This window comes from Plectropomus leopardus, chromosome 7 (genome assembly GCF_026936395.1).
Source record: "Plectropomus leopardus strain MGB_pleo_1.0 chromosome 7, ASM2693639v1, whole genome shotgun sequence".
Classification (NCBI taxonomy): domain Eukaryota; kingdom Metazoa; phylum Chordata; class Actinopteri; order Perciformes; family Serranidae; genus Plectropomus; species Plectropomus leopardus.
The window spans coordinates 10,826,119-10,847,683 of NC_142182.1; the positions used below are offsets into that span (position 1 = coordinate 10,826,119).

The 21,565-nt window shown below is 38.4% G+C and overlaps 3 protein-coding genes across 4 annotated transcripts in view; 1 reads left to right on the top strand and 2 right to left on the bottom strand.

Annotated features, from left to right (window-relative positions):
- Window positions 1-7,639, bottom strand: part of mapk8ip2 (mitogen-activated protein kinase 8 interacting protein 2) — a 39,228-nt gene extending 31,589 nt beyond the window's left edge. The window contains exon 1 of one of the 2 annotated variants that reach the window (XM_088079904.1): window positions 7,110-7,639. In XM_088079904.1, the coding sequence (XP_087936030.1) occupies window positions 7,110-7,174 (65 nt within the window). In that variant the 5' untranslated portion in view covers window positions 7,175-7,639. The remainder of the gene's footprint in view (window positions 1-7,109) is intronic. The other variant, XM_042495639.2, reaches the window with a different exon arrangement.
- Window positions 7,640-9,700: 2,061 nt separating this feature from the next.
- Window positions 9,701-13,462, bottom strand: LOC121949857 (zona pellucida sperm-binding protein 3-like). Its single transcript, XM_042495658.2, has 8 exons — window positions 12,970-13,462; window positions 12,744-12,862; window positions 11,719-11,822; window positions 11,459-11,636; window positions 11,222-11,339; window positions 11,042-11,124; window positions 10,010-10,197; window positions 9,701-9,818 (listed from the first exon to the last, which is right to left on the bottom strand). The coding sequence occupies exons 1-8, from the start codon at window positions 13,417-13,419 to the stop codon at window positions 9,754-9,756; spliced, it is 1,305 nt and encodes a 434-aa protein (XP_042351592.1). The 5' UTR covers window positions 13,420-13,462; the 3' UTR covers window positions 9,701-9,753.
- Window positions 13,463-16,523: 3,061 nt separating this feature from the next.
- LOC121950178 (zona pellucida sperm-binding protein 4-like) lies at window positions 16,524-20,986 on the top strand. Its single transcript, XM_042496101.2, has 8 exons — window positions 16,524-17,031; window positions 17,150-17,334; window positions 17,426-17,523; window positions 19,533-19,690; window positions 19,768-19,960; window positions 20,054-20,252; window positions 20,395-20,470; window positions 20,800-20,986. Exons 1-8 carry the CDS (start codon window positions 16,659-16,661, stop codon window positions 20,901-20,903), a joined length of 1,386 nt encoding a protein of 461 aa, XP_042352035.1. The 5' UTR covers window positions 16,524-16,658; the 3' UTR covers window positions 20,904-20,986.
- Window positions 20,987-21,565: the final 579 nt, after the last annotated feature.

Sequence of the window (21,565 nt, forward strand, 5' to 3'; positions counted from 1 at the left end):
TTCAACAGCAAGCTCTTTAGAGAAACAGTGTCTGTTACTCTGCAGAATCCACAGAACACACTGTCGACTGTTTTTACAACAGCAGAAGTAACAGGGATAAAGTTTGTGGAAAAAGATGACACTACTGATGTTTTTTTAAAACTAATTTTTCAATGTTGTGAGCTCTGCAAACAAAATTCTACTACTGTATTGGGGTGAAGGCAATGTCAGACAGCTATACCAAAGCCTGGATGAAAAAACAAAAAAACTATCTGCATAGCTTTATACCACTGATAGTGAGAATATCTGGATGAACTGGTCTTTTACTATCGTCCTACATCTGTTTTTCATCTCCTTTCCTCTCATCCTTTCTCGTCTCCTCCACTGCTCCCGATGCTCCAGACTCCATTTTGTTTGTGTGCTCATGTGCTTAGCGTTGGAGTTCTCCTGTAGCTCCGCAATGCACGTCACAACAGAGTGTGGCCCCATTTCCCCTCAACTGCAAAAACTCAAAATGTGTGTCAGAGAAAAGCTGCAGAGCAAAGTCCCCCGTCCTCTCCTTAAAGACTGAAAATACCAACTGACCCCAGCTGCACATGAACACACAGGTAGAGCTCATGCACATACAAACCCATCAATTCTCTTCTCTTAAATGTTTTATGTCCCTTTTCTAAAATACTGCGGTTATTTTTATTGCAGAATCTATATCACATTGTGAGATGCCTCCGCCACTGCAGTGTTGACATTACATGCATGTTCCTGCTTTGGTGTTTAGACAGCACCCAAGTGATTGTGCAGCAGTTCCTGTCACACCATGTTTTGTATCCTCGCTGCTTATCCGACAGCACACTGTGACATTCATTCAGTCACCCTCTGCTTGTGATAATTCTTAATAATTAGGAGATACAGCTGAGGCCTTAAATTTGAGGAAGAACCACCGCCTCTCTCCATACTTGTGCAAAAAAGGCATCACATCAGTCTCCACTCTAAATTGTGATATGCTGAGCAAAGTGAGAATCCTACCACAAGATCACAAGTCAGCACAAAATTACCATACACCAATGCTGGCCATGTTGCTGCAATGGCACACCCTAATTCACTGCCACTGTGAAGGCTTTGCTTCCATCTCTGTGTGTCTTCAGGTCTCCCTCTTTTCATTTTCTCCCCGCCTTTCTCAGGATCCAACAATCTCTCCAGCCCACATTCGTACTAACAGTTATTCTCTGTGATCTCTGATACTGTCATATCCACAGCAGAAATTGTCAAACCGGCACACTGTCATCTCTGCTTGTCTAATTCTGTATATACACTGACTGCGTGTTCACGCACGCAGGGTGTCTCTTTTTGTCCGAAAAAATAAGCTGTCTCAATGAGTTAGGCTGTGTTTTACTTTTAAAATTTGCTTATGTTTAGTTATGTTTTATTTCATTAAGAGTATTTACATACTTTCATTTTTTATAAGCAACTAAGAGTTCAGGACATTTTAAAAGAAATAAAGCCCAAGATTAAGGCTACGAGTTTCTGAAATGTGAAAATTTGACATTTTGTTTTTGTAATACATTAAAGGGCCTTAAGTGCCTTTACTCAAATACTGTACTCACGTAAAATTTAGAGGTACTTTTACTGTACTTGAGTATTTCCGTTCCCTGCTAAAAATATTCTTCTAACTCATTACATTTCAGAGGAAAACATTTTACTTTTTTACTCCACTACTTTTATTGGACTGATTAAATTACTTTACAAATTTACATTACTAATAAAAATTAGAAATCAATTCAGAAATTATATTGTAATATTGTAGGAAAAGCTACCCAGCAGTATAAAGTAAAAAAAAAAAGCTATACTTTTTCATGCTACAGCTAATGGAGAAATTAATGCATCAAAAATTATAGTCCAATAACAGGATATATGTAATTCAGAAATGGGCCATACATCACAATGTTTCCTTTGCCTTAAGTTTACTTTGATGCTAATACTTATGTGCTTTTACTTAAGTACGGTTCTGAATGCAGGACTTTTATTTCTAACAATGTATTTTTACACTGTGGCACTGCTACTTTTACTTAAGTCAAAGATGAGAATACTCCTTCAACCTCTGACTAGAGAAGCAGAATATAGTATTGAGTCTATTTGGTCAGACAAAACAAGACATTTGAAGAAGTCACTTTGGACTTTGTTTCGTTTTTTGATGTTTTACAAACCAACTGAGAAAAAAAAGAAAATACTCATTACTTGCACAGCTAAAGCAGACACTGCACAGCTATTTTTTTAAAGGTATACTATTGTCTGTTACTGTTTGTAAACACAACAGCGTCAGTCACCAGCGAAAGTGAGGTCACAACCCAGGATTCACTCTCGTTTGACGTTTTGCGTCACTATATTTGCGTTTTTTGGCACTGTGTCTCTTGGATGCCTGCTGTTTGCAGTCAGGCACCTGGTTGCTACCTTTTATAAAGCTCGGGGTACACACACTTAAACTTCCAAACACAGAGAATAGGAAGAATATAAGGAAATACAGGCAGAGGGCGGAGTCTACACACTTCTAGTGGCTCATAAGTGAGGACTGAGAGGGATCACTTCTCTATGAATATTGTTTTCCTTAATACTATATCATTTAAATAACCCCAGTGAGTCAAATCACAACAATGTTATATATAGTAAACGCCTAGAAAGTTTTATATGTATAAATAGCTGATGTCGACAGTACAAAAAATCATAAAATGAGACAAAAATAAGAATTTGACAAGCAATGAAAAGACACTGATAACAATATTAAAAAAGATACAGATACAAAGGGGGGTGGGGGTGGGGTGGACAGTGGCGTGTCTCCTGTAATTAAACGGCCTTTAAACCATGAGCACCTGCTGCACAGTGACATCATCATCTTTAAAAGCCAAGGACTCTTGATGTGGTTGCCACTGACTCATTAAAAAGATCAATTTCCCATGCTTTTCACCCACCATCAGTCTTCAGTAATGTGGAGACACACCCACACCCGCACGGCACACACACACACACACACACACACACACACACACACACACACACACACACACACACACACACACACACACGAGTCATGCATTTGACCTAATGAAGCACTCTCTCTCTGTTGTCTGTTCCGAACCTAAAGATTACTCCATCTTTAAACCAAAGGTGGAGATGATGCATCAGTTTGCTTAGATCAGATGATTTCACGTTGATTTGGCTGCATTTGGATTAATGAAGTCATCAGACGTAAGAAACATAGATGGGAAACACTCACTGGCGTCACGCTGATGGAAAACAAATCTAACGGGCATCATAAATATGACTCCTTTAATTCTTGTTAAATGGAGAAACAAAGCTACGGAGACAGCTGCTGCGAAGATTGAAATGCAAGAACATGACAAGTGTTGGTTGTGAACAGAGTGTGTGAGAGAGAGAGAGAGAAAGATGAAATACAAAAATACAAAGGGAGGGGTGGAAAGACAGCAGGGGGGGAGGCAGAGATGGAGCGCTTAAGCTAAAATGAATCTGTATTTGATTTAAGCCTCTTACCCCATGGTAACCATACCCACCCACTCACTTCCCCCCTCTGCCTTCTCAAACAGCCTTCAAAGAGTCGGACGGCAAAAGTGGAGCATCGACTGCTGAACATATGAGATGCGCAAGGAGGGGGGGGGGGAATCAGAAGGACGCTTACTGGAAATGTTGTAGTAGTTTTAAAATATTGATGTACTATGATGAAATCCAACTGGGGTTTGACAGAATTATAGCAAATCTGGTTTCAAAAATATCTTATCAAATCCAAAAGCTTTCAGATCCACTGTTGCATATTGGTCTGCAACTAATGGAGATTTCTATTATTAATTGATTGGCTGATTATTTTTCTTGATTTTCATGCAGAAGGAAGCGTAGAACAGTCTCCCCGAGACCAAGATAACGTCTTCAAATGTCTTGCTTTGTCCCATCAGTGGAGTAGTGGAGGATATTCATGCTGTATATCCCAGTGATTCTCAACCTTTTTCATATCAAGGACCCCTTAAATTCATACACAACAGGTCACGGACATCTATCTAAATAGATTTTGGTTGTTATGATCAATATCAGAATTCTATAGTTGTCAACAGATCCAATCTGGATCTGTGATGGATCCAATCACAGATCCATCTGAACCCTCACACAGAGTCGAACACCCAAAACGTGACCTCCCACCAGGCTGCATTAAGACCGCTGCCTCTGCAAATCTACACAATAAATCCCTTCACAAAAGTAAATAATGAAATCTGAAGTATGGGTCATTGGTACACTACAATTCCCATATTTTGATACGTCAGCAAATTGTTTTAGCTTTCAGCAAACCACAGCAGGGGTTTATTCAGGAAAAAGCATGGCATACCTTGATGGAATTCATTTCTATTCAAATATATCTGTAACACGAAGCCTTAAAGGAGAAAAATAAGTAAAATGGAGCACCATGACTTGAGTGTATGGAGTAACTTCATGTTTAAAAGGAAGCATGTCTCTGTTTATGTTGGAAGGGATATACTGACATATTCTCCTTAACAACAGAGATGCAATGTAAAAAGTGCACCACATTTTCTTTGTATGGACAGATATGTATTCTTTTAAGGTTTTAATTTCCAGTGGAGAGAGTGCTCCCTCAGTGCAGAAAGAATTATAGTCTGTCATAAATTTCTGGTGCCCACAGGAGAAAGACAGGCTCTCTTACGGATTATGTTGCCCATTGGAAAGAGCGTTAGGGTTACATAAGGCAGATTACTGTACCACACCATCACACCACCGGCGGTTTCATACATGAATCAGTCACACACAGACACACACAAATAGACTGACAGGAAAACACACATTATTAAATGAACAGTGCACTGTTAGGAAAAACATCTCATTGCCATATACGTCAAATATTTAATCAAAGTGAACTATTGGTGTTTCGAAGACGGAAATTGATTACCCATAATTGACTGAAAATACACAAAAATAATACGTGTGGTCTTGAAATGCGCACAAATGAAAAACAATAGAGTGCAACAGACTCCACCCCTTACAATTAACAAAGTGATGCAAGCAGTTGCTCTTTATGTCATCAGTGTTTGGTAACACTGGCTTTACTTTTCAGAGCTGGGAACTAAACAGGAAAGACGTTAAGCGGATTTAGAGTCTATGACAGAATGACAGACTTCATAAAGAAAGTTACACCCATTATCCTGCTGATAAATCACAGATAAATGACGATTAATGTGCTCCAGCTGTTTGCCAGCACTGTAAATTTAAAATATTGATGTAATGGCCAAAGCTTGGCTCTGCACTAAGGTCACTGGTAGTCATGAAAAAAATCAGGTCTATTGATCTGATATGATCCATCCATGAGATGGAGCTACAGTATGTAACTAAATCCGACACGAGTGTATGTTGTGGATATAAAATCCTCTGGGACCTGGCTTGCTAATGTGATTGCTTTCTGTAAGAACATTTGACAAGAGGAGGCAGATGCGGGGACAATGAAATGTTGTGGCATTGTATGCATTAGCACAGAAAGCCTGCATGATACTGTATTTAACCTTTTGGTGCTTTGAGCAACATCAAATACATACTTTTTCTATTTTTTGCCCATTTTTCTTGACTTTTCTTCATTCTGCCACAATGGGGATGAGTTTAAATTGCTGTGTATAGAAGCAAAACGATATGGTATCGTCAAATAATTGCTTTTGTTGTTAAGTAGGATTTGTTCTCCTACTGCTAACAGAGAGGAAGGCCTTACATCTGCAGCAGCAGGAGTTTATTGCATATAATAGTCAAATTAGAAACACAATGCAATCAGTCATTTCTTTACAACATATTCCTATATGTCTCAAGGCAAAAAAGATCTGAATATACCAGCAGCATCCACAGAATTTCTTCTACCAAAGTGTTATAATACCTCAAATCTTGCCAAGACTAATTTGCATCCAAAACCCAATCACACTGAAGAGACTCCATGCCGTTTAATCCTCTGAAAACTAAGCAAATTGGTTTAATTTCTGTCAAAAACATGGGCAGAAGGGAACAAGCAACTCAACAAGACATGGTCCAAAAATTATCAAAACATAAACAAAAAAAAGGACTTGAAAATAAGCGATGAAAAAGTCAAAAAGATAGAAAAATGACTTAAAAAGTGCTGGTAGTACAAAAAAACATGTATTTATTTGTTATTTTATTATATTTTTCTGAAATATAATTTTAAATATAAAACTATCATAATTATAAATATCCTTTTTTTGGATAATTTTTTAATATACCTGCCCTATTTTTTGAAACAATTTTATAAGGTAATTTTCTTATCACCTTTCACTAAATTCTTGCAATTTGTGGGACATTTCTCGCCAAGGTGGTCATTGTCTTCCTCTCCACGTCTTCAAAATCAATTTGCTCACGTTTCAAAGGGTCAAACAGCTCGTGAAACACGCCTGAACGCAGCACAAGAAAACTGATGTCACTCTCGGTTTCAAAGGGTTTTAATCAAACATACACAACCTTAGAGAAAGCGGTGTGGCTGTGGCGCTTATGCTGCACAAGTTATCGATCTCTGGGAACAGCCAGTAGAATCCCACTCACAATTGTGATCAGGCGAGAAGAAAACAGCGAGCAGATTTTGTCATATTGTGTGTCGCAGAGGTCACATCAGAGGCGTTTGAGACAACACCAACATCTCCGGGACTTCCGTAAATCATTGTTCAGCATCATGCCCTTGCCTGGGTTGGACTCAACAGGGCGTGGGCCTCAAACAGAGAATGCGCAAGGCGGGTGCCTGTCGCGACAGCCAAAGATCAATCATTTGTCACCTGTTTAATCATTGCCAATTCTTCACGCTTTTTGGGATAATAATAAAAGTTATCTTTAAAAAAACCCAAAACAAAACAAATGTCTTAAAGGAAGCTCCAAAACGTGTAGCTGCAGCACCTTGTGGCGCGCAGGCAGGCAGTAGTAGGCCTGACAGGTTATTCAAAATATCTCCTACCCACGGCAGGGAATGTGCGTTTTATTGCAGCCATCAAAACAATATTTTTAATGTCATTTGCGTGCGCATCAAGCGTGCGCATTTGTCCCCCATCATCCCCCTCGCTGTCGCTGTGCATGTCAGCTCTTACCTGCAACCAGGAGGAGATAGGGAATGGAAAGTGGATAGGGAAAACATCTCAGCCCTGTCCGCCATCTTCTTCCACAAATGACTCAGAGCAACTGCAGAAAATCACGCAGGGGAGCGCAGTCCATTCACAATCACAGGGCAGAGGACAGACGTGGACAGAGGTTTGTCTCTCTGCGGCCCCACAGATGCCCCCCTGGCCGCAAGCCTTCAATCAGACGAGCCTGCTCAGCACCATCAAATCTGCAGTCAACCATCCACACAAGCGGGGAAAGGAGGGGGTGTCAAGGCAGAAACGATCTTCAGTGCACAACGCCGCGGAAATTAAAATACAATCCTGATTCCCCCCCCGATACGTCCACGCGAAGCACAAGCGCGCAGTGTGCCACCGCAGTCCGTGTTTTTCTTCCTTCGCCAAATGTCTGCTGCTGCTGCTGCTGCTGTGTGTGATGCTGCCTGTGACACACAACGGCTACGGGCCAGCAGTGCGGAGACAGGCAGAGACAGAGGAGGAGGGGTGTGGAGCAGAGACGATATAACGTCAGTGCCGTTACCGTATGAGCAGGCTGTCCTGAGTGGATGCAGGCAGAGCTGAAGCCTGCAGGCAAGCAGCAAAACAGTGGCGTAGAAAAACGATTTCCCTTAAGTGTTTACAGTGATATTACACCGCACTGTAAAAATCTGACAAGTTGATTTTACTCACAAATAATCCAGGAAAACGATTGCCTTTAAAAACAAAATGTAAATAAATATAGTTATTAGGCTTCATTTATGTTTACTATATAAATTAAGTCATATGTTCTTAATTTTCTGAAGACCATTAAAAAAAGTGAATTTGTGCCCTTTCCGCTTCAAAGTGACTTAAAAGATTAATTGATTATCTTTAAAAAAGTCTCTAATACACTTAAGATTGATCAGAATTGATAAATTACTTAAAGTAGTTGAATCCATTCAAGATTACCTCTCAATTTTAAGAAATAACTTATTTTTACTATTATATCTAAATAATAAAATATTAGGACTCAGATACATTACATGCTGTATATCCCAGTGATTCTCAACCTTTTACATGTCAGATATATGAAGTTTCTGAACAGGTTGGACGAAGAGTTACACATGCTTCTGTATGATATGTGCAATACACTGTATAAGGCTGAATTAGTTACTTTAGGTATTTGGTGTGGCAGTGTGTTGTACCAAGATCTTCTCTGACACCAGATTTGAGTTATATTAAACATATATTCAAGTAAGATCATTGGTGGCTCATCGGGTTTATTCTATTGTAAACAATCAGTCAGTGAATGTACAATGGACTGAGCAGGATACATCAATACTATACAGTAAATTATATTATTTATTACTTCTGTAACAATACGGTAGAAACATTAGAACCCTTATTTATTCAGTGTGAACATGTGACTATCTTTTGGAAGAAGAAGAATATTTCACTCAAAGAACCTGATTTGTTAAATAATATTCAAAAATCCAAATTTCTACGAGAATGAACGGTATATAAATAATTTGCTCATTATGTTTTTTATTTTACATTCTTTTTTTTTTTTTTTTACAGGAAATTGCCCTCATATACTGCTTTCAAAAAATTTGATTTAAATACATGTCTTAAAAGAGTATCAAACTTACAAATGTATAATGAATAACTAACTAGAAACCAAAAGCTATTCATTTATGCGAAATTGTGTGTGTGTGTGTGTGTGTGTGTGTGTGTGTGTGTGTGTGTGTGTGTGTGTGTGTGTGTGTGTGTGTGTGTTCATACGTGTGTCTTTTATTTTATTTTATTTTATTTTATTTTATTTTATTTTATTTTTTGTCTGGATGGTTTTGTACCTGTCTCATTTTTCATTATATTTTTTTTTGTATTTAACACAGAGTGAACTGTTTTTAATTTTTTTAATAAAAAGTGGTGTTTTTTTAAAATGTATTGAGCAGACACGATGTGGAGCTGTTTACTGATGGTGGTGCTGAATCGTGTATCGCAAAGCTGCAGTTTACCATCTGTGCCACACCGGGGCAGTAAATGTTCACTCCCTGGATGAAAGCGTGACCAGTCTTTGACAGGACAATAAAACTTGATCGGATTCCCTAAGTTATTTGTCTAACAAACAGAGATAAAATGGAGTGATAAGCCCATTTCAACTCTATTTTTCTGCTTTTCTTGTTCATTATTTTCATTGTTTACTTTAAGATTTTTTTTTTTTTACCAATAGGAAGTCACAGTTCATTTCATTCCTCTAGTTATGTACTGTGTTATGAGTGCACAGCTTGATAGAAAAAGAACAACATTTTCCTTTTCTGTGCAGTTCTATCCAGTGACTGGCACACGCCTCTCACACCACTGCAGTGTTATTTCCATCAAATGGAAAGCTCTACAGTCTATGAACTGGGCAGATGTGATCTATAACATTTGTCATTACACAGAGAGAAATGTAAGGCAAGTTTCATTTAATCTTCTTCTGGCCCTAACATTTTATTATGTTTTTGGATATGTCAAATTTTGATTACATTTATTGGGGTTACTTTCCTTGCTTCATCTGAGCAAGATTAACAACAGGCAAGTGAATAACATACAAACAGATATGAACTGATCAGACTGTTTATTTAGATGGTCATAGCCATGGCAGGAAACTGAATTAAGAGAGCACCTTCTCTCCGATGGAGATGGGACCCAGGGTGACATCACCTTCCCATTCGAAAACTAGAAAGAAAGACATATGTTACAACTATGCACCACTGAGGTTGTCTTACAGCACAGGCGAGCAAGAACTTAACTCATTATGACACTGGTAACATAACGTCAACTCTAATTTAAAACAAAAATAGTGTAACATGATGTGCTGACTCATCAGTGTTCCTTATATAATATTAAAAGCTTTAGACAATTCATACCAGTTTCTTTTTGGGACACATCACGGATCTTCCTTCCTCCAGGATTAGCCTGAGAGCCTCCACCAGTACCCCACATACCACTTGAGGCACCACCCCCAACTCCACCGGATGAACCGCCAGGAGCCGCTCCAAATCCACCAGATTCACAGGTGCCACAAGCTGCATCAGCTCCACTGGCCTCTTTCCACCTGGGAAGAAAGATATAAAAGAGGCCGTGGTTAAAGTCATCTATTAGAATATTATTTGAGTAAAAGTCTTAAAGGACCTGATATTTACATTTAATTTTGTGTAATAAATACACTTGATTATTAAAAGTAAAAGCACAAGTACTCAACAAGTGTTTTATGACATGTATAACGGGTTTAGAAAAGAATCACAGATTTTGGTTTAATGAGCCCATTTCAGCCAGACATTTTCCCTGCTTTGTACAAAAAAAGCCTGAATTATAATGTTGATTTTAATTAATTTAAATATTAAAAAAGAGTAAAAAAATATGTCTGGCATTTCAAAAACAGAATTCTTTCTTTTGCATGTATTTGTTCATAACTACAATACCACTTTTTACATTTTACAAGGAGCTGATTTTGTTTTATATGCTGCTTGACGTACTAAATTTTATGAATTTCATGAATTGTTTTACCTCTAACAAGTATATGCTGTTACTAAACAAAAACAAGCAGTTGGAATTTTGAAAATATATAAAGTTTTTGTCTTAAAAATGGCGCATAACTTACACTTAAGGAAAAATGAGGTCTTCTCCACAAATTAAGGGTTCAAAGAAAAAAATCTCATTTTTCCTTCCCAAACATTCCTGCATTCCCTCCATCCCTTCCCTATTTTGTAGTAAGTTACTAAAATGCGCAGGGGAAATGTGATTGAGTAAAGTTGAAAAAAATCTAAAAACGCAAGTTAAGTACAACTACTCCCCAAAAATACTTATACTTACTTAGTAGTGTAAAACAGTATTATTACGTTGTTACATTACACCACAGGCAAGCAGTCAATACTGTATCAACTCTCAATCACACTCACCCACTGATGAATGAACAAGCTCTGTGTTCACTATCGATGGCATACGCAGTAGATGTTGCTTTCAAGTGGCAGGTTATGTAGAGCTTTTGGAAGAATACAGAATTTGGGTTATATTGAGTTATATTTTGTTTGCATTTGATGTATAGTAGAAAATAATATATTGGCCTCGGAGATGCTTACCAGTCCACTGTCAGCGCCCTGGAACCTGAAGGCCTCCAGCTGGAACTGAAGCTTGTTCTCTGCAGAGCGAGCCATGAACTTAGAGTCAGAGCCTGTGATCCTGGCATCAAGCAAACATCTGCATGCAGAAGAGCACAAAAACTCACATTAAAAAAAAGGAGAAAAATGCATTTGAAACAATAACAACATATCCACATTGTGCGGAACATCTTCAATGGACTCACTGAGCTACCTCACCCATGGTTATCAATGAAGGCATATCTAGGGTTGGAGGACACGTCAGGAGACAGAGTAGCTACACAGTTGTCCACATAAACACGGAGAGGCACGTGGAAGTACTGCTTGACGGTAGCCTCAATATTGATGATGTCTCCCAGGAAATACTGGTAGCTTGGCCTCTCATATTGCCAGTCATCTGCACAATTAAATAATGACATGTTAGCAATGTTGACAAATATTTTTTTTCAAATAAGCAGGTAAATTGTACTTTAACTTACCCATCATAAGTTTCAGAGTGAAGTACAAGAATTCCTCTGCCACCTTAACTGCAGAGAATGGGATCCACAGGGGGTCAAGAGGAAGGCTGCTCACATTGTGCTTCCTAAAAGATTAAATATGTTTCATTAGAATGCAGACTTAAGTTATTTTCATATTGCATGTGCCGTTAAAATAAAATAATCATGAGCTTATTATTGGTTTTAACAAATGTTATCACTTCGCCCCTATTATGGCTTCTCTCCATTGGCTCCCTGTTTGTTTTAAAATTGATTTCAAGATTTTACTGATCACTTTAAAAGCTCATCTGGCTCTGGCCCCAAGCTACATGTGGGGCCCCTCTGGCCGTTCTAAAGTTGAGACTTATACCTAAAGGTGACTGTGCCTTTGCCTTAAAGGCCCCGCACCTGAAAACATGAGGCTCGCAGAATCAATGACTTCTTTTAAATCACTTCTTGAAACCCATTTTTATTGACTTGCTTTTATGGGATGTAATCTTTTTATTTCTTTTTGTTAATTATTATTTATTTTATTTTTCATCTATGTTTTTTAATTTATTATTATTATTATTATTATTATTATTTAATTTTATGTCCTTTTATTCGTGGTTTTATTGCTTTTGTTATTTTTGGTCTATTTGTTTGTATTATTTTATGGTGATGTTTTCCATCCTTCATCTCGCACTATTTGTTTTAATTTTATCCTGACGTCTCGCTCATGTTCAGTAGATCTGTTTTACTTTCTGATGTTGTATTGCCTTCCATGTATTACATTCCTGCTTCTCCTTGTTGGTCAAAGCACTTTGTAAACTGTTTTTAAAGGTGCTGTATAAATAAAGTTCCTCTTCTTCTTCTTCTTCTTCTTCTTCTTATTATTATTATTATTATCATCATCATCATTTTGATCCATTGTTAACGGATTAGTTTAGGCCAAGGGCGATGGTTTAGTTTAAGATTTCTATATCATAGTATGTTATTAATTAATTTGTTTGCCGTTTGTTTATTGCCGTGCCTCTCACTCTACATACCTTGGGTAGTGGCATTCCACAATCACCGCAGCACTGCTGGTCCTCACCACAGGTGAAGCGCCCAGAGTTTGTGGATTATAGTTCATTGTGAAAGTGTAGATGAGGGAATCATCTGTCATCTAATTGAAACAGTGCAAACAAGAATCATACATGAACAAATTTTACCATAGTCCTAATAAACATTCACTACATTTTTTTCAAAGACTGAAACCCTGATTGTGCTTACCCTCAATGTGCTGAGACAATCATGCAGTTCAGCCTCAAAAATCAACACTTGAGCGGACGTGTCCTCCGCGACGGCACCACAGTTTCCCAGGGTGAGGTCGGCAGGATTAATGAACTGGCCAATGCCAAACATGTCCTTCTTGACTTCCACGTGAGCATCCCTCTCTCTGCACTCGACAGCAACAGTTGCCGCAGGAACAGGGTGTCTCATCTCGAAAGGCACCTCAGGTGAGGGCTCAGGTTTGGGATCCTCAGGGTACGACCAGGTGAGTGGTTTCTCAAATGTCTGCTTTGTCTGTTGGGGTTCTTGAGCGGTCTGTTTGACGGGCTCCTGTCTTGTAGGTGGTGCTGGCTTCTGGTATCTAGGTTTTGAAGGCTTGTATTGAGCATCACAGAAGCTGGCAAGCAGGGCCAGTGCCACAAGGCACACAGCAGTGCACTTCATCACCATGGCTTCACGACAACAAGTGATCTGCACAGTTCACTAGGTGCTGTAAGGAAGATGGAAATTTGCACCCACTTTTGTAATACAGTGAGCGTGTTCACCTCCCTTACATCCCCGCCCCTTCTGTTGGCCATTCCCCATCTGACCTGATGAGCATGAACCTGAGCCAATGAAATGATTGCAGCTGTTGACACAAAGAGACGCTCACTGCTTTGATGAGGCATCACCCGAGCAAATGGGTTATAATTATTTATTCTTTTAATGCCTGAAGTATGACTGTGCTAGAAAAGTACAAGCACTGTGTAGAAATAGTCATTTAAGCACAAAACCATACAAGTGCTCACAGAGAACAATATGATGATTAACAACCAAATAAATGAAATTACAGCATCATGAAGGTCATTTAAGATTATCGTTTTTTCAACCATTATCAATGGTTGGTAAACATGCACTCAGAAAGTAGCGGTCACAAAAAGTTATGTTGACCCCAGGTCAGGTATACCTGCCCTTATCATGACATGTCAAACCCAGTATTGTTGCCAAAGTACATTTTGTGAAGGTCAGCAGATCAATATGGCTCCAACCAGAATTAGCTGATTAACAACCACATTTAAATAGAACAGATGCCAAGTGTTTGGTTGATTTCATTCTGTATATTGTTTTATTGGTTTAAACACCACCTGTTTTGACAGTATAGGGTCCTCTTAATTTAAAAATGAGAAGTCTGAAGAACATATTTCATTGATAAAGTAATATTACATACAAAATACAGTACTATACTATATCATCACTCGAAACTAAGTACAAGATATTTTGTTAATAGCTGTCCAGGTTATATATATATATATATATATATATATACATACACACACACACACACACACACACACACACACACACACATACATATATATATATATATATATATATATATATATATATAGAGAGAGAGAGAGAGAGAGAGAGAGTAATAACTTGCATTTATTCATATCATCATTTAATTTAATTATTTAATTATTATAATTTTTAATTTAATTATATCTGAGGCTTTGGCAATATTGTTTTAAAAAAATTCATGCCAATAAAGCAAACTGAATTGAATTGAAAACTGAGAGAGAGAGACATATACCTAAAATAATGCTACTATATACCCACTGTGGGAATGGTCATCTTGTATTAAGTCATCTTTTATTCTTTTATTCTAGCTTCTTTGTGGGTAAAGTTTTTGGTTGTTTTTTTTTCGGTTCAGATATCTTCCAGTTCAAGATATCTACATTTTTTTAAAATCAAAATCTTAGCTTTAAATACCCAAAAGGATGATAAGTATATCTTTAATTAAAATCACAACTAAATATATTCACACTAAGTTAGATTCATAATAACAATAGAGATATTCGAAAATCTAAAGTGAGCTACAGTTTAAACTAATGTTTTGACATGAATATTTAGAATAAAGCTAGTATATGTCATGTGGATTCATTCAAGCTATTGCATATTGAAAAGCTTATCACACACTCACATACCACCTGCTTCACTCTAACCGCTTTACTTAGGACTCTCGAAACGTGGCTTGAAATAGTAACAATGCAAATATTATATTAAATTTAGGTGTCTCATTAAATCGGAGAGAAAATGAGTGTTCCCAGCTATTAGAAAACCTAGTTCAAAACAGCTTATTTTGAGGATAATAGCATTTCTCCCGATTGTGTGGGCGTGGTAGATCACGTTTTGATTGACACCTTCTTGGATCCCACTATTGTCAACTGTCTCTCGTCTCCACAGTAGCCATGGAGCAAAGCAGAGTCAGCGTGGTACAGCCCTATCTGTTCCAGTCCTCTGACTCTGGCTGCGATCATAAATCCAATCTGACGCTGTACACTAAAATGAGAGAGCTGTTTTTCAAAGCCACGGAGAGTTCTATTTCTCCATGAATTAATAAACGGTGAAGAAAATTACACATTCACTCTGTTCGACACTTTGCTCTTTCATCTCCCCAGACAGAGTACCCAGAGCGCTGGATAACCGACCGATATATTCCAGCAGCGCTCTGAATTTACCAACGGTCCAGTTTGTGCCAGAGTGAGCTCTGCTTTCTGAACGCACCCTCTGAACTTTCTGATGAAGAGTTTAAAAAATGTCTTGTCATCAATATTACTTTAGCATACAGTTAGCACTGCGTAACACATGTGACACAAGCTGAGCCACACCCATTTGTTATTAAAACTATGAATACAATGATAAATTATGGGACTGCAGGGTTAGGTAACGCTATAGCCATATTATTAATGTATTCTTATTTTATTGCTTTCCCATTTACCACATACTCACTGATGACGATCTCTGTAATGTTGATAAACACCATGTATGCTGCATATGTAAAGTTATGTTTGTTGAAGACTTTCCAAAATGACATAGTCATGTCTGGTAACGTTACATCTACAGTACTTAAAGGAGCCCTGAGGGATTTCAATTTGGCATGTTAAATTGGTATTGAGTGACACCTGGGTGAATTTCTGATTGGCTTTATCCATGTTATTTAATATGGAATGGGGACAACCACACCTGATTTAACCCAGCTTCACGAATTTGTGAAAACTAAAATAACAATATTTCAAATTTGTATTGAGGCTAATGTCTGATAATTATTTAAAGCTTTTTATTATGAATGCAAGGCCCTAAATTACATATTAAAATTGATTTGGGTTATCAGAAGCTTTAAACTGGGTGAACTGGGATGTTACTTTAGGCTGTTTTGGATGCTTGTTTTAATTTAATTTTCTCAACATGGTTTAGATTTACCAGGAATGGCAAGCACACATGAAGATAACAAGAGGTGTTTGTTTTGTCTAGTCCTGTTGCACAAATACAGTGTGACCTTGTGGGTCATATAGACCCTGTTTTCGTTTTGTAATTGTACAAACAAGCTGGATCATCTTCCACTGAGGTTCAATAACAATTAGTAGGCTCTCTGTAACAGATATGTTAGTATGTAATGTTAGTATGATGCAATATCTCTCTACTTCCTGCTATTCGTTCTCTGAGTTTACTTTTTTGGCATTATCTCTAATCCCTCAGGGGCATCACCACCCCAACCACTAACTAGGGCACTTGATTGGCAGGTGTGGACAGCAAATAGGAAGTGAGATACCTACACGTCAACATTATGAATACCTTATAAAAGTCAGCATATTTGCACAAAATTTTCACAGCATCTGGTGTTCTCAGTCACTCTGTGCTGTGATACCATGACGATGAAGTTGGTTTGCGGTTGTCTTTTGGCAGTTGCCCTGCTCGGCTGTCTGGCTGATGCTCAATTTTTCTCAAAGACTCAGCAAAACCAGCAGCTGCCTGAGGTTCCAAGATACACCCAACCTGCACCACCTCAGAAGACTCAGAAGCCACAGCCATCCCCCAACAGGTACACCCCTCCGCAGCCTCAACGTACTCAGCAGCCTCAACAGCACAGCAAGCAGACCCATCAGAATACCGAAACATTTCACACTTGTGAAGTGGCTGAGCAGTACAAGATACAGTGTGGTGCTCCTAGCATCTCTGCTCAAGATTGCGAGGCTATAAACTGCTGCTTTGATGGACGCATGTGCTTTTATGGCAAATCCGGTGAGTATTTTTTTCTACTCCTCAAAGAACTACATAGATACCTTACGCTGACACTTAAAATGTGTTTAAAGAGTACAACATGAGCACTGGTCTTTGCTTTATAATTTGTTGTTTTCAGTGACTCTTCAGTGCACCAAGGATGCCCAAATGATTGTGGTGGTGGCAAGAGACGCCACCTTACCCAACATCGACTTGGAGTCAATTACTTTCCTTGGAAATGATCAGAACTGCAGTCCCGTTGGCACCACTTCTGCTTTTGCCATCTACCAGTTCCCCGTCACTGCCTGTGGCACTGTCATGATGGTAAGCGTTGTAACTCGTTTTACTGTTTAATTTGATGTTTTTATTTTCGTCTGGTAGTAATAAAAATTGAAACACTGCCAATTTACCGTAGGAGGAGCCTGGGGTTGTAATCTATGAGAACAGGATGTCCTCCTTATATGAAGTCATTATCGGACCCTACGGCGCCATTACCAGAGACAGCCACTATGAGTATGTGTCTTTCTTTCTGTAACCCTTTCGCACATAGTGGCCACTCCAGTGACAGCTATTTAAAAGCTGTTTTCTAGAATATGCAGGGGTTTTTGTGTTATAGTTGCACATCAGCCACTCAAGTTGACATTTGTAAGTCATCCCACACACTGCCACCCACTGGCCAACTTTTGTTAGTGTACCTAAATTCTCTCTAATGCAAGATGGCCGATGGAGGATCAGAAATCCCATGTAGCTCAGGAAGATCTCTCAAATCCTTCTATACTATAAGACCTTTGCAGGTAAAAAAAAAATGCACATCAAGTAACAACTAAAGAGCAATATTACTGTTGAAAATTCCAAGTATTGGTTTTATTTTTGGGGGAAATTATGATTCATCATCTGTCCACTAAATTGGACACCATGCATTGCTGGTTATATTTCTATTAGAATTTATGCTGTTACTGCAACTTTGTTGTTCTTCAAAATACTTGACCTGCAGTAACATTTTTTCTGTAAATTAATTGATTTATGTTATTAGACTGTAACTTGCAGTTTTTATGTGCAGATTCCTGCCATTATGTTAGTGTCAGTCAGTGTCTTTCTATTTTGTAGAGCTCAAGTGCAGAGTGCAATACACAAGTCTACAGCGTAGTGGAGCAAATACTATCTGAGTCAAGTGAGGATGATGCTAGTGGCAGTGATGATGAATGGCAGCCAGGCAAAGAAGACCGAGCAAATACTAGCAGTAGGGACAGTGGAGGTGAGGGTGATGAGGGAGCTGAAGATGCTAGGAGAGCTGGGGATGCTGAGGATGTTCCAAATGATAGAGCTCATGGACAGAAAAAGAGAAGAAATGTCTGGAAAACCAAAGACAACCAGTTTGAGGGAGACTTGCTTCCTTGAGTATGTTGAGGGAACAGAACCAAGAGATTTCTTTATGCATCTATTTCCTGAAGATCTGATAAATTAAATTGTGAATAGAACTCTGTATGCACTCTAAAAAGGAAAAGAAAATCTGGCCTTGACAAAAGAAGAAAAAATAAAGACATTTCTAGGACTGAACATCCACTGACTATTTTCTGTGAATCAGTATTTGAGAAGTAGATCTTATGGATCAACTTGTCACCATGCATCCTCACAGACGCAAAAACAAACGGTGGTACATCAGAGTGTTCTTTCACTTCTTGGATGTGACCACTGTAAATGCCTTACCCCTCTATTGAATGTCTGGATTTGAAAAAGAAGGATGTTCTACATGGACTTTTTTTTTTTACATTTTGTTTGCTTTTTTTGTGTTATATTTGAAAATGTTCATTGGCGAAAAACAACAGTTCAACAGGGGATGGTAGGGTGGTGCGAAGGAGTCAAGAGCAAGAAACTGAATGAGGGTTGCAGGGAGGCTGGTTAACAAAAGCAAGGAGAACAAGAGAGGGGAAAGGCTGAGAAGTGAGGTCCAGTGTTCAACGAGGTTTAGGGTTTTTGTGTTTTTGCACACTGGACATTGTTTTCCATGACCATTACCTTCATATTTCTTCAATTGAAACCTTGAAAGCATGCTGTCCAATCAAGTGGACATGTGTCAAACTGAAAAAATGTCTGTTAAAAGAAATAAAAGCATTTTGTTGTAGTTTATGCATAGATACAAATTAAATATATAAAAATATGGCTTAGGTTGTCATAATTTACATGTGACATGGTAGCATGATGTCCACTTTAGTGAACACTTCTGTAACTTGCCTAAACTTATTATTTAAAAAAATAATTCACTATCACTCTTCATGTCCTCAGAAGAAAAAAATAATATGCAAAAAAATATTGCTCTGGTTTTTAAAAATTCATGCATGAAAACAGAGTGGTCACAACATGAAAGATTGCTACTACTAGGCTAAGCATTCAGACAAGTATTCAGACAATGACCATGAATTCTCATCAGTGGGTTAGGGTTGGTTGTTTGTGATATTTTGCAAGGAAAACTCTGCTCAGATGAATTTGTGATTGCTTGACAAAGGCTTTATTTCTTGTCCCAGGCTGCTTGTCCAGTGTAGGTACATTGGTACCTCAGTTGAGGCTCTGGTCATTGAGGTTGGCCTGGTTCCTCCACCACCCCCAGTTGCAGCTCCTGGACCTCTGCGCGTGGAGCTAAGGCTGGGCAACGGAGAGTGCAATGTCAAGGGTTGTGTGGAAGGTTAGTGTGAAGCAGATATTTTGTGCTGTTAGTCTCATTTGGCAGAGACTGTCACCAACCAATCTCTCTGCTTACAGAGGACGTGGCCTACAGCTCCTTTTACGTGGATTCTGACTATCCCGTCACCAAGGTGCTTCGGGATCCTGTGTACGTTGAAATCAGAATGCTGGAGAGGACAGATCCCAACCTTGTCTTGACTCTTGGAAGATGCTGGACAACTTCTGACCCCTACCCTCATAGTCTCCCTCAGTGGGACTTGCTGATTGATGGGTAAGAGTCTTGGTTTGAGTTAGAAACAGGTATTTCTAACACATTTTGATGCTATACTCAGTCTCTATTCCGCACTCTCTCCTTTTGCCATAGCTGCCCATACCGTGATGATCGTTACCTGACCTCCTTGGTCCCTGTGGGTGCCCAATCAGGACTGGAGTACCCAACCCACCACAGGCGTTTTATTTTCAAGATGTTCACGTTTGTATCTACTGGAGGTGGCAATGACGCCAAGGGAGGTGCCAAGGGAGGCATGGCAGATCCAGAGGTTATGACTCCTCTCAAGGAAAAGGTAAAGGATCCAATGATAAAAGAAAAAACATTTGTTTATTTTAGTTTTTATATAATTTTAATATCACCTTAGCCAGCATAAGTATTTTCAAACTGTACCCTTTCTATTGTTTTTTTCTTAATTTTTTATATTTTTTTACCAGGTGTATATCCACTGCAACGTGGCTGTGTGCCAACCCTCTCTTGGAAATAATTGTGAACCGAGGTGCTTCAGAAAGAGTGAGTGATACAATATTAACTTCAATGGTATATACACTACCAACATGGTGTTTTTCTGATGTCTGTGTTGCTTTGTTTTTTTACTGAATACATTGCTTTGTTTTTTTACTGAATACATTGCTTTGTTTTTTTACTGAAATGTATACAGGAGGCTAAATAGCTCATGCTTGTCAAATGTTACAGGAACAGCATTGTTTGTGGTATGGAAATCAGAATAGCTCTTAGCTGAAGGAAATTCACCAAAAGAGTAAATTATATCTGGCATCATCTTGTGTCTTACTTAACCTCAAGTCTGACAGCACCTGATCATTTCCATATATTGTACACAGGGAGAGACATTGCCGGCTCTTTCCAGAGAAGCTACAGAGAGGAGACCACTGTGGTTAGCAGTAAGGAACTTAACTTCATGGACAACGGCCAGAGTGCTCAGTAACAACATGGCAACGGAACCTCATCATGAAATCTCTGTTCCTGATGCTTACTGAAAAGTGATTGAGTTTCAAATAAATCTCCAAGTTGCTGAATTACGTTGTCTGATGGTATAAAATGTCATTCAGATAAATTATTTACTTTCTGACCTCACAAGTAGCCTGCAATCTAATACTTATGGGGCAGAAAATACACATATGACTATACCTTAACATGAAGTACTTTATGTCCAACATATCAGATACTGACAGTAATATGAGGGAACCAGAATAAAGAATCAATTTAGCAGCTGTCCAAAAGGGTTCTGTCTTTAGGTGTTTTTTTTTTTTTTAAATTTAATTAATTTAAACTACTAATTAATTAGATAAACTGACTTAGCCCTAGTTACATGCTGTACACTGTATTAGGCTAATTCCTGTAAGCAATCTGTGGTTGTTCTGAATGCTCTTACATAACTTGGATATAAATTATCCAATGGTATCAAGTGGAAGTGTGTTTTCAAAATTAGGAACAATACCAGCACACAGCACAACGTCCTTGCACATCTAATTACTACTCAGGCTATACCCCATTGCTCCTAAACATGTCAACATAAAAGCATAAAGCATATTACTCCAATAATATGGTGAAAATTATTTATTATTATTATTATTATTATTATTATTA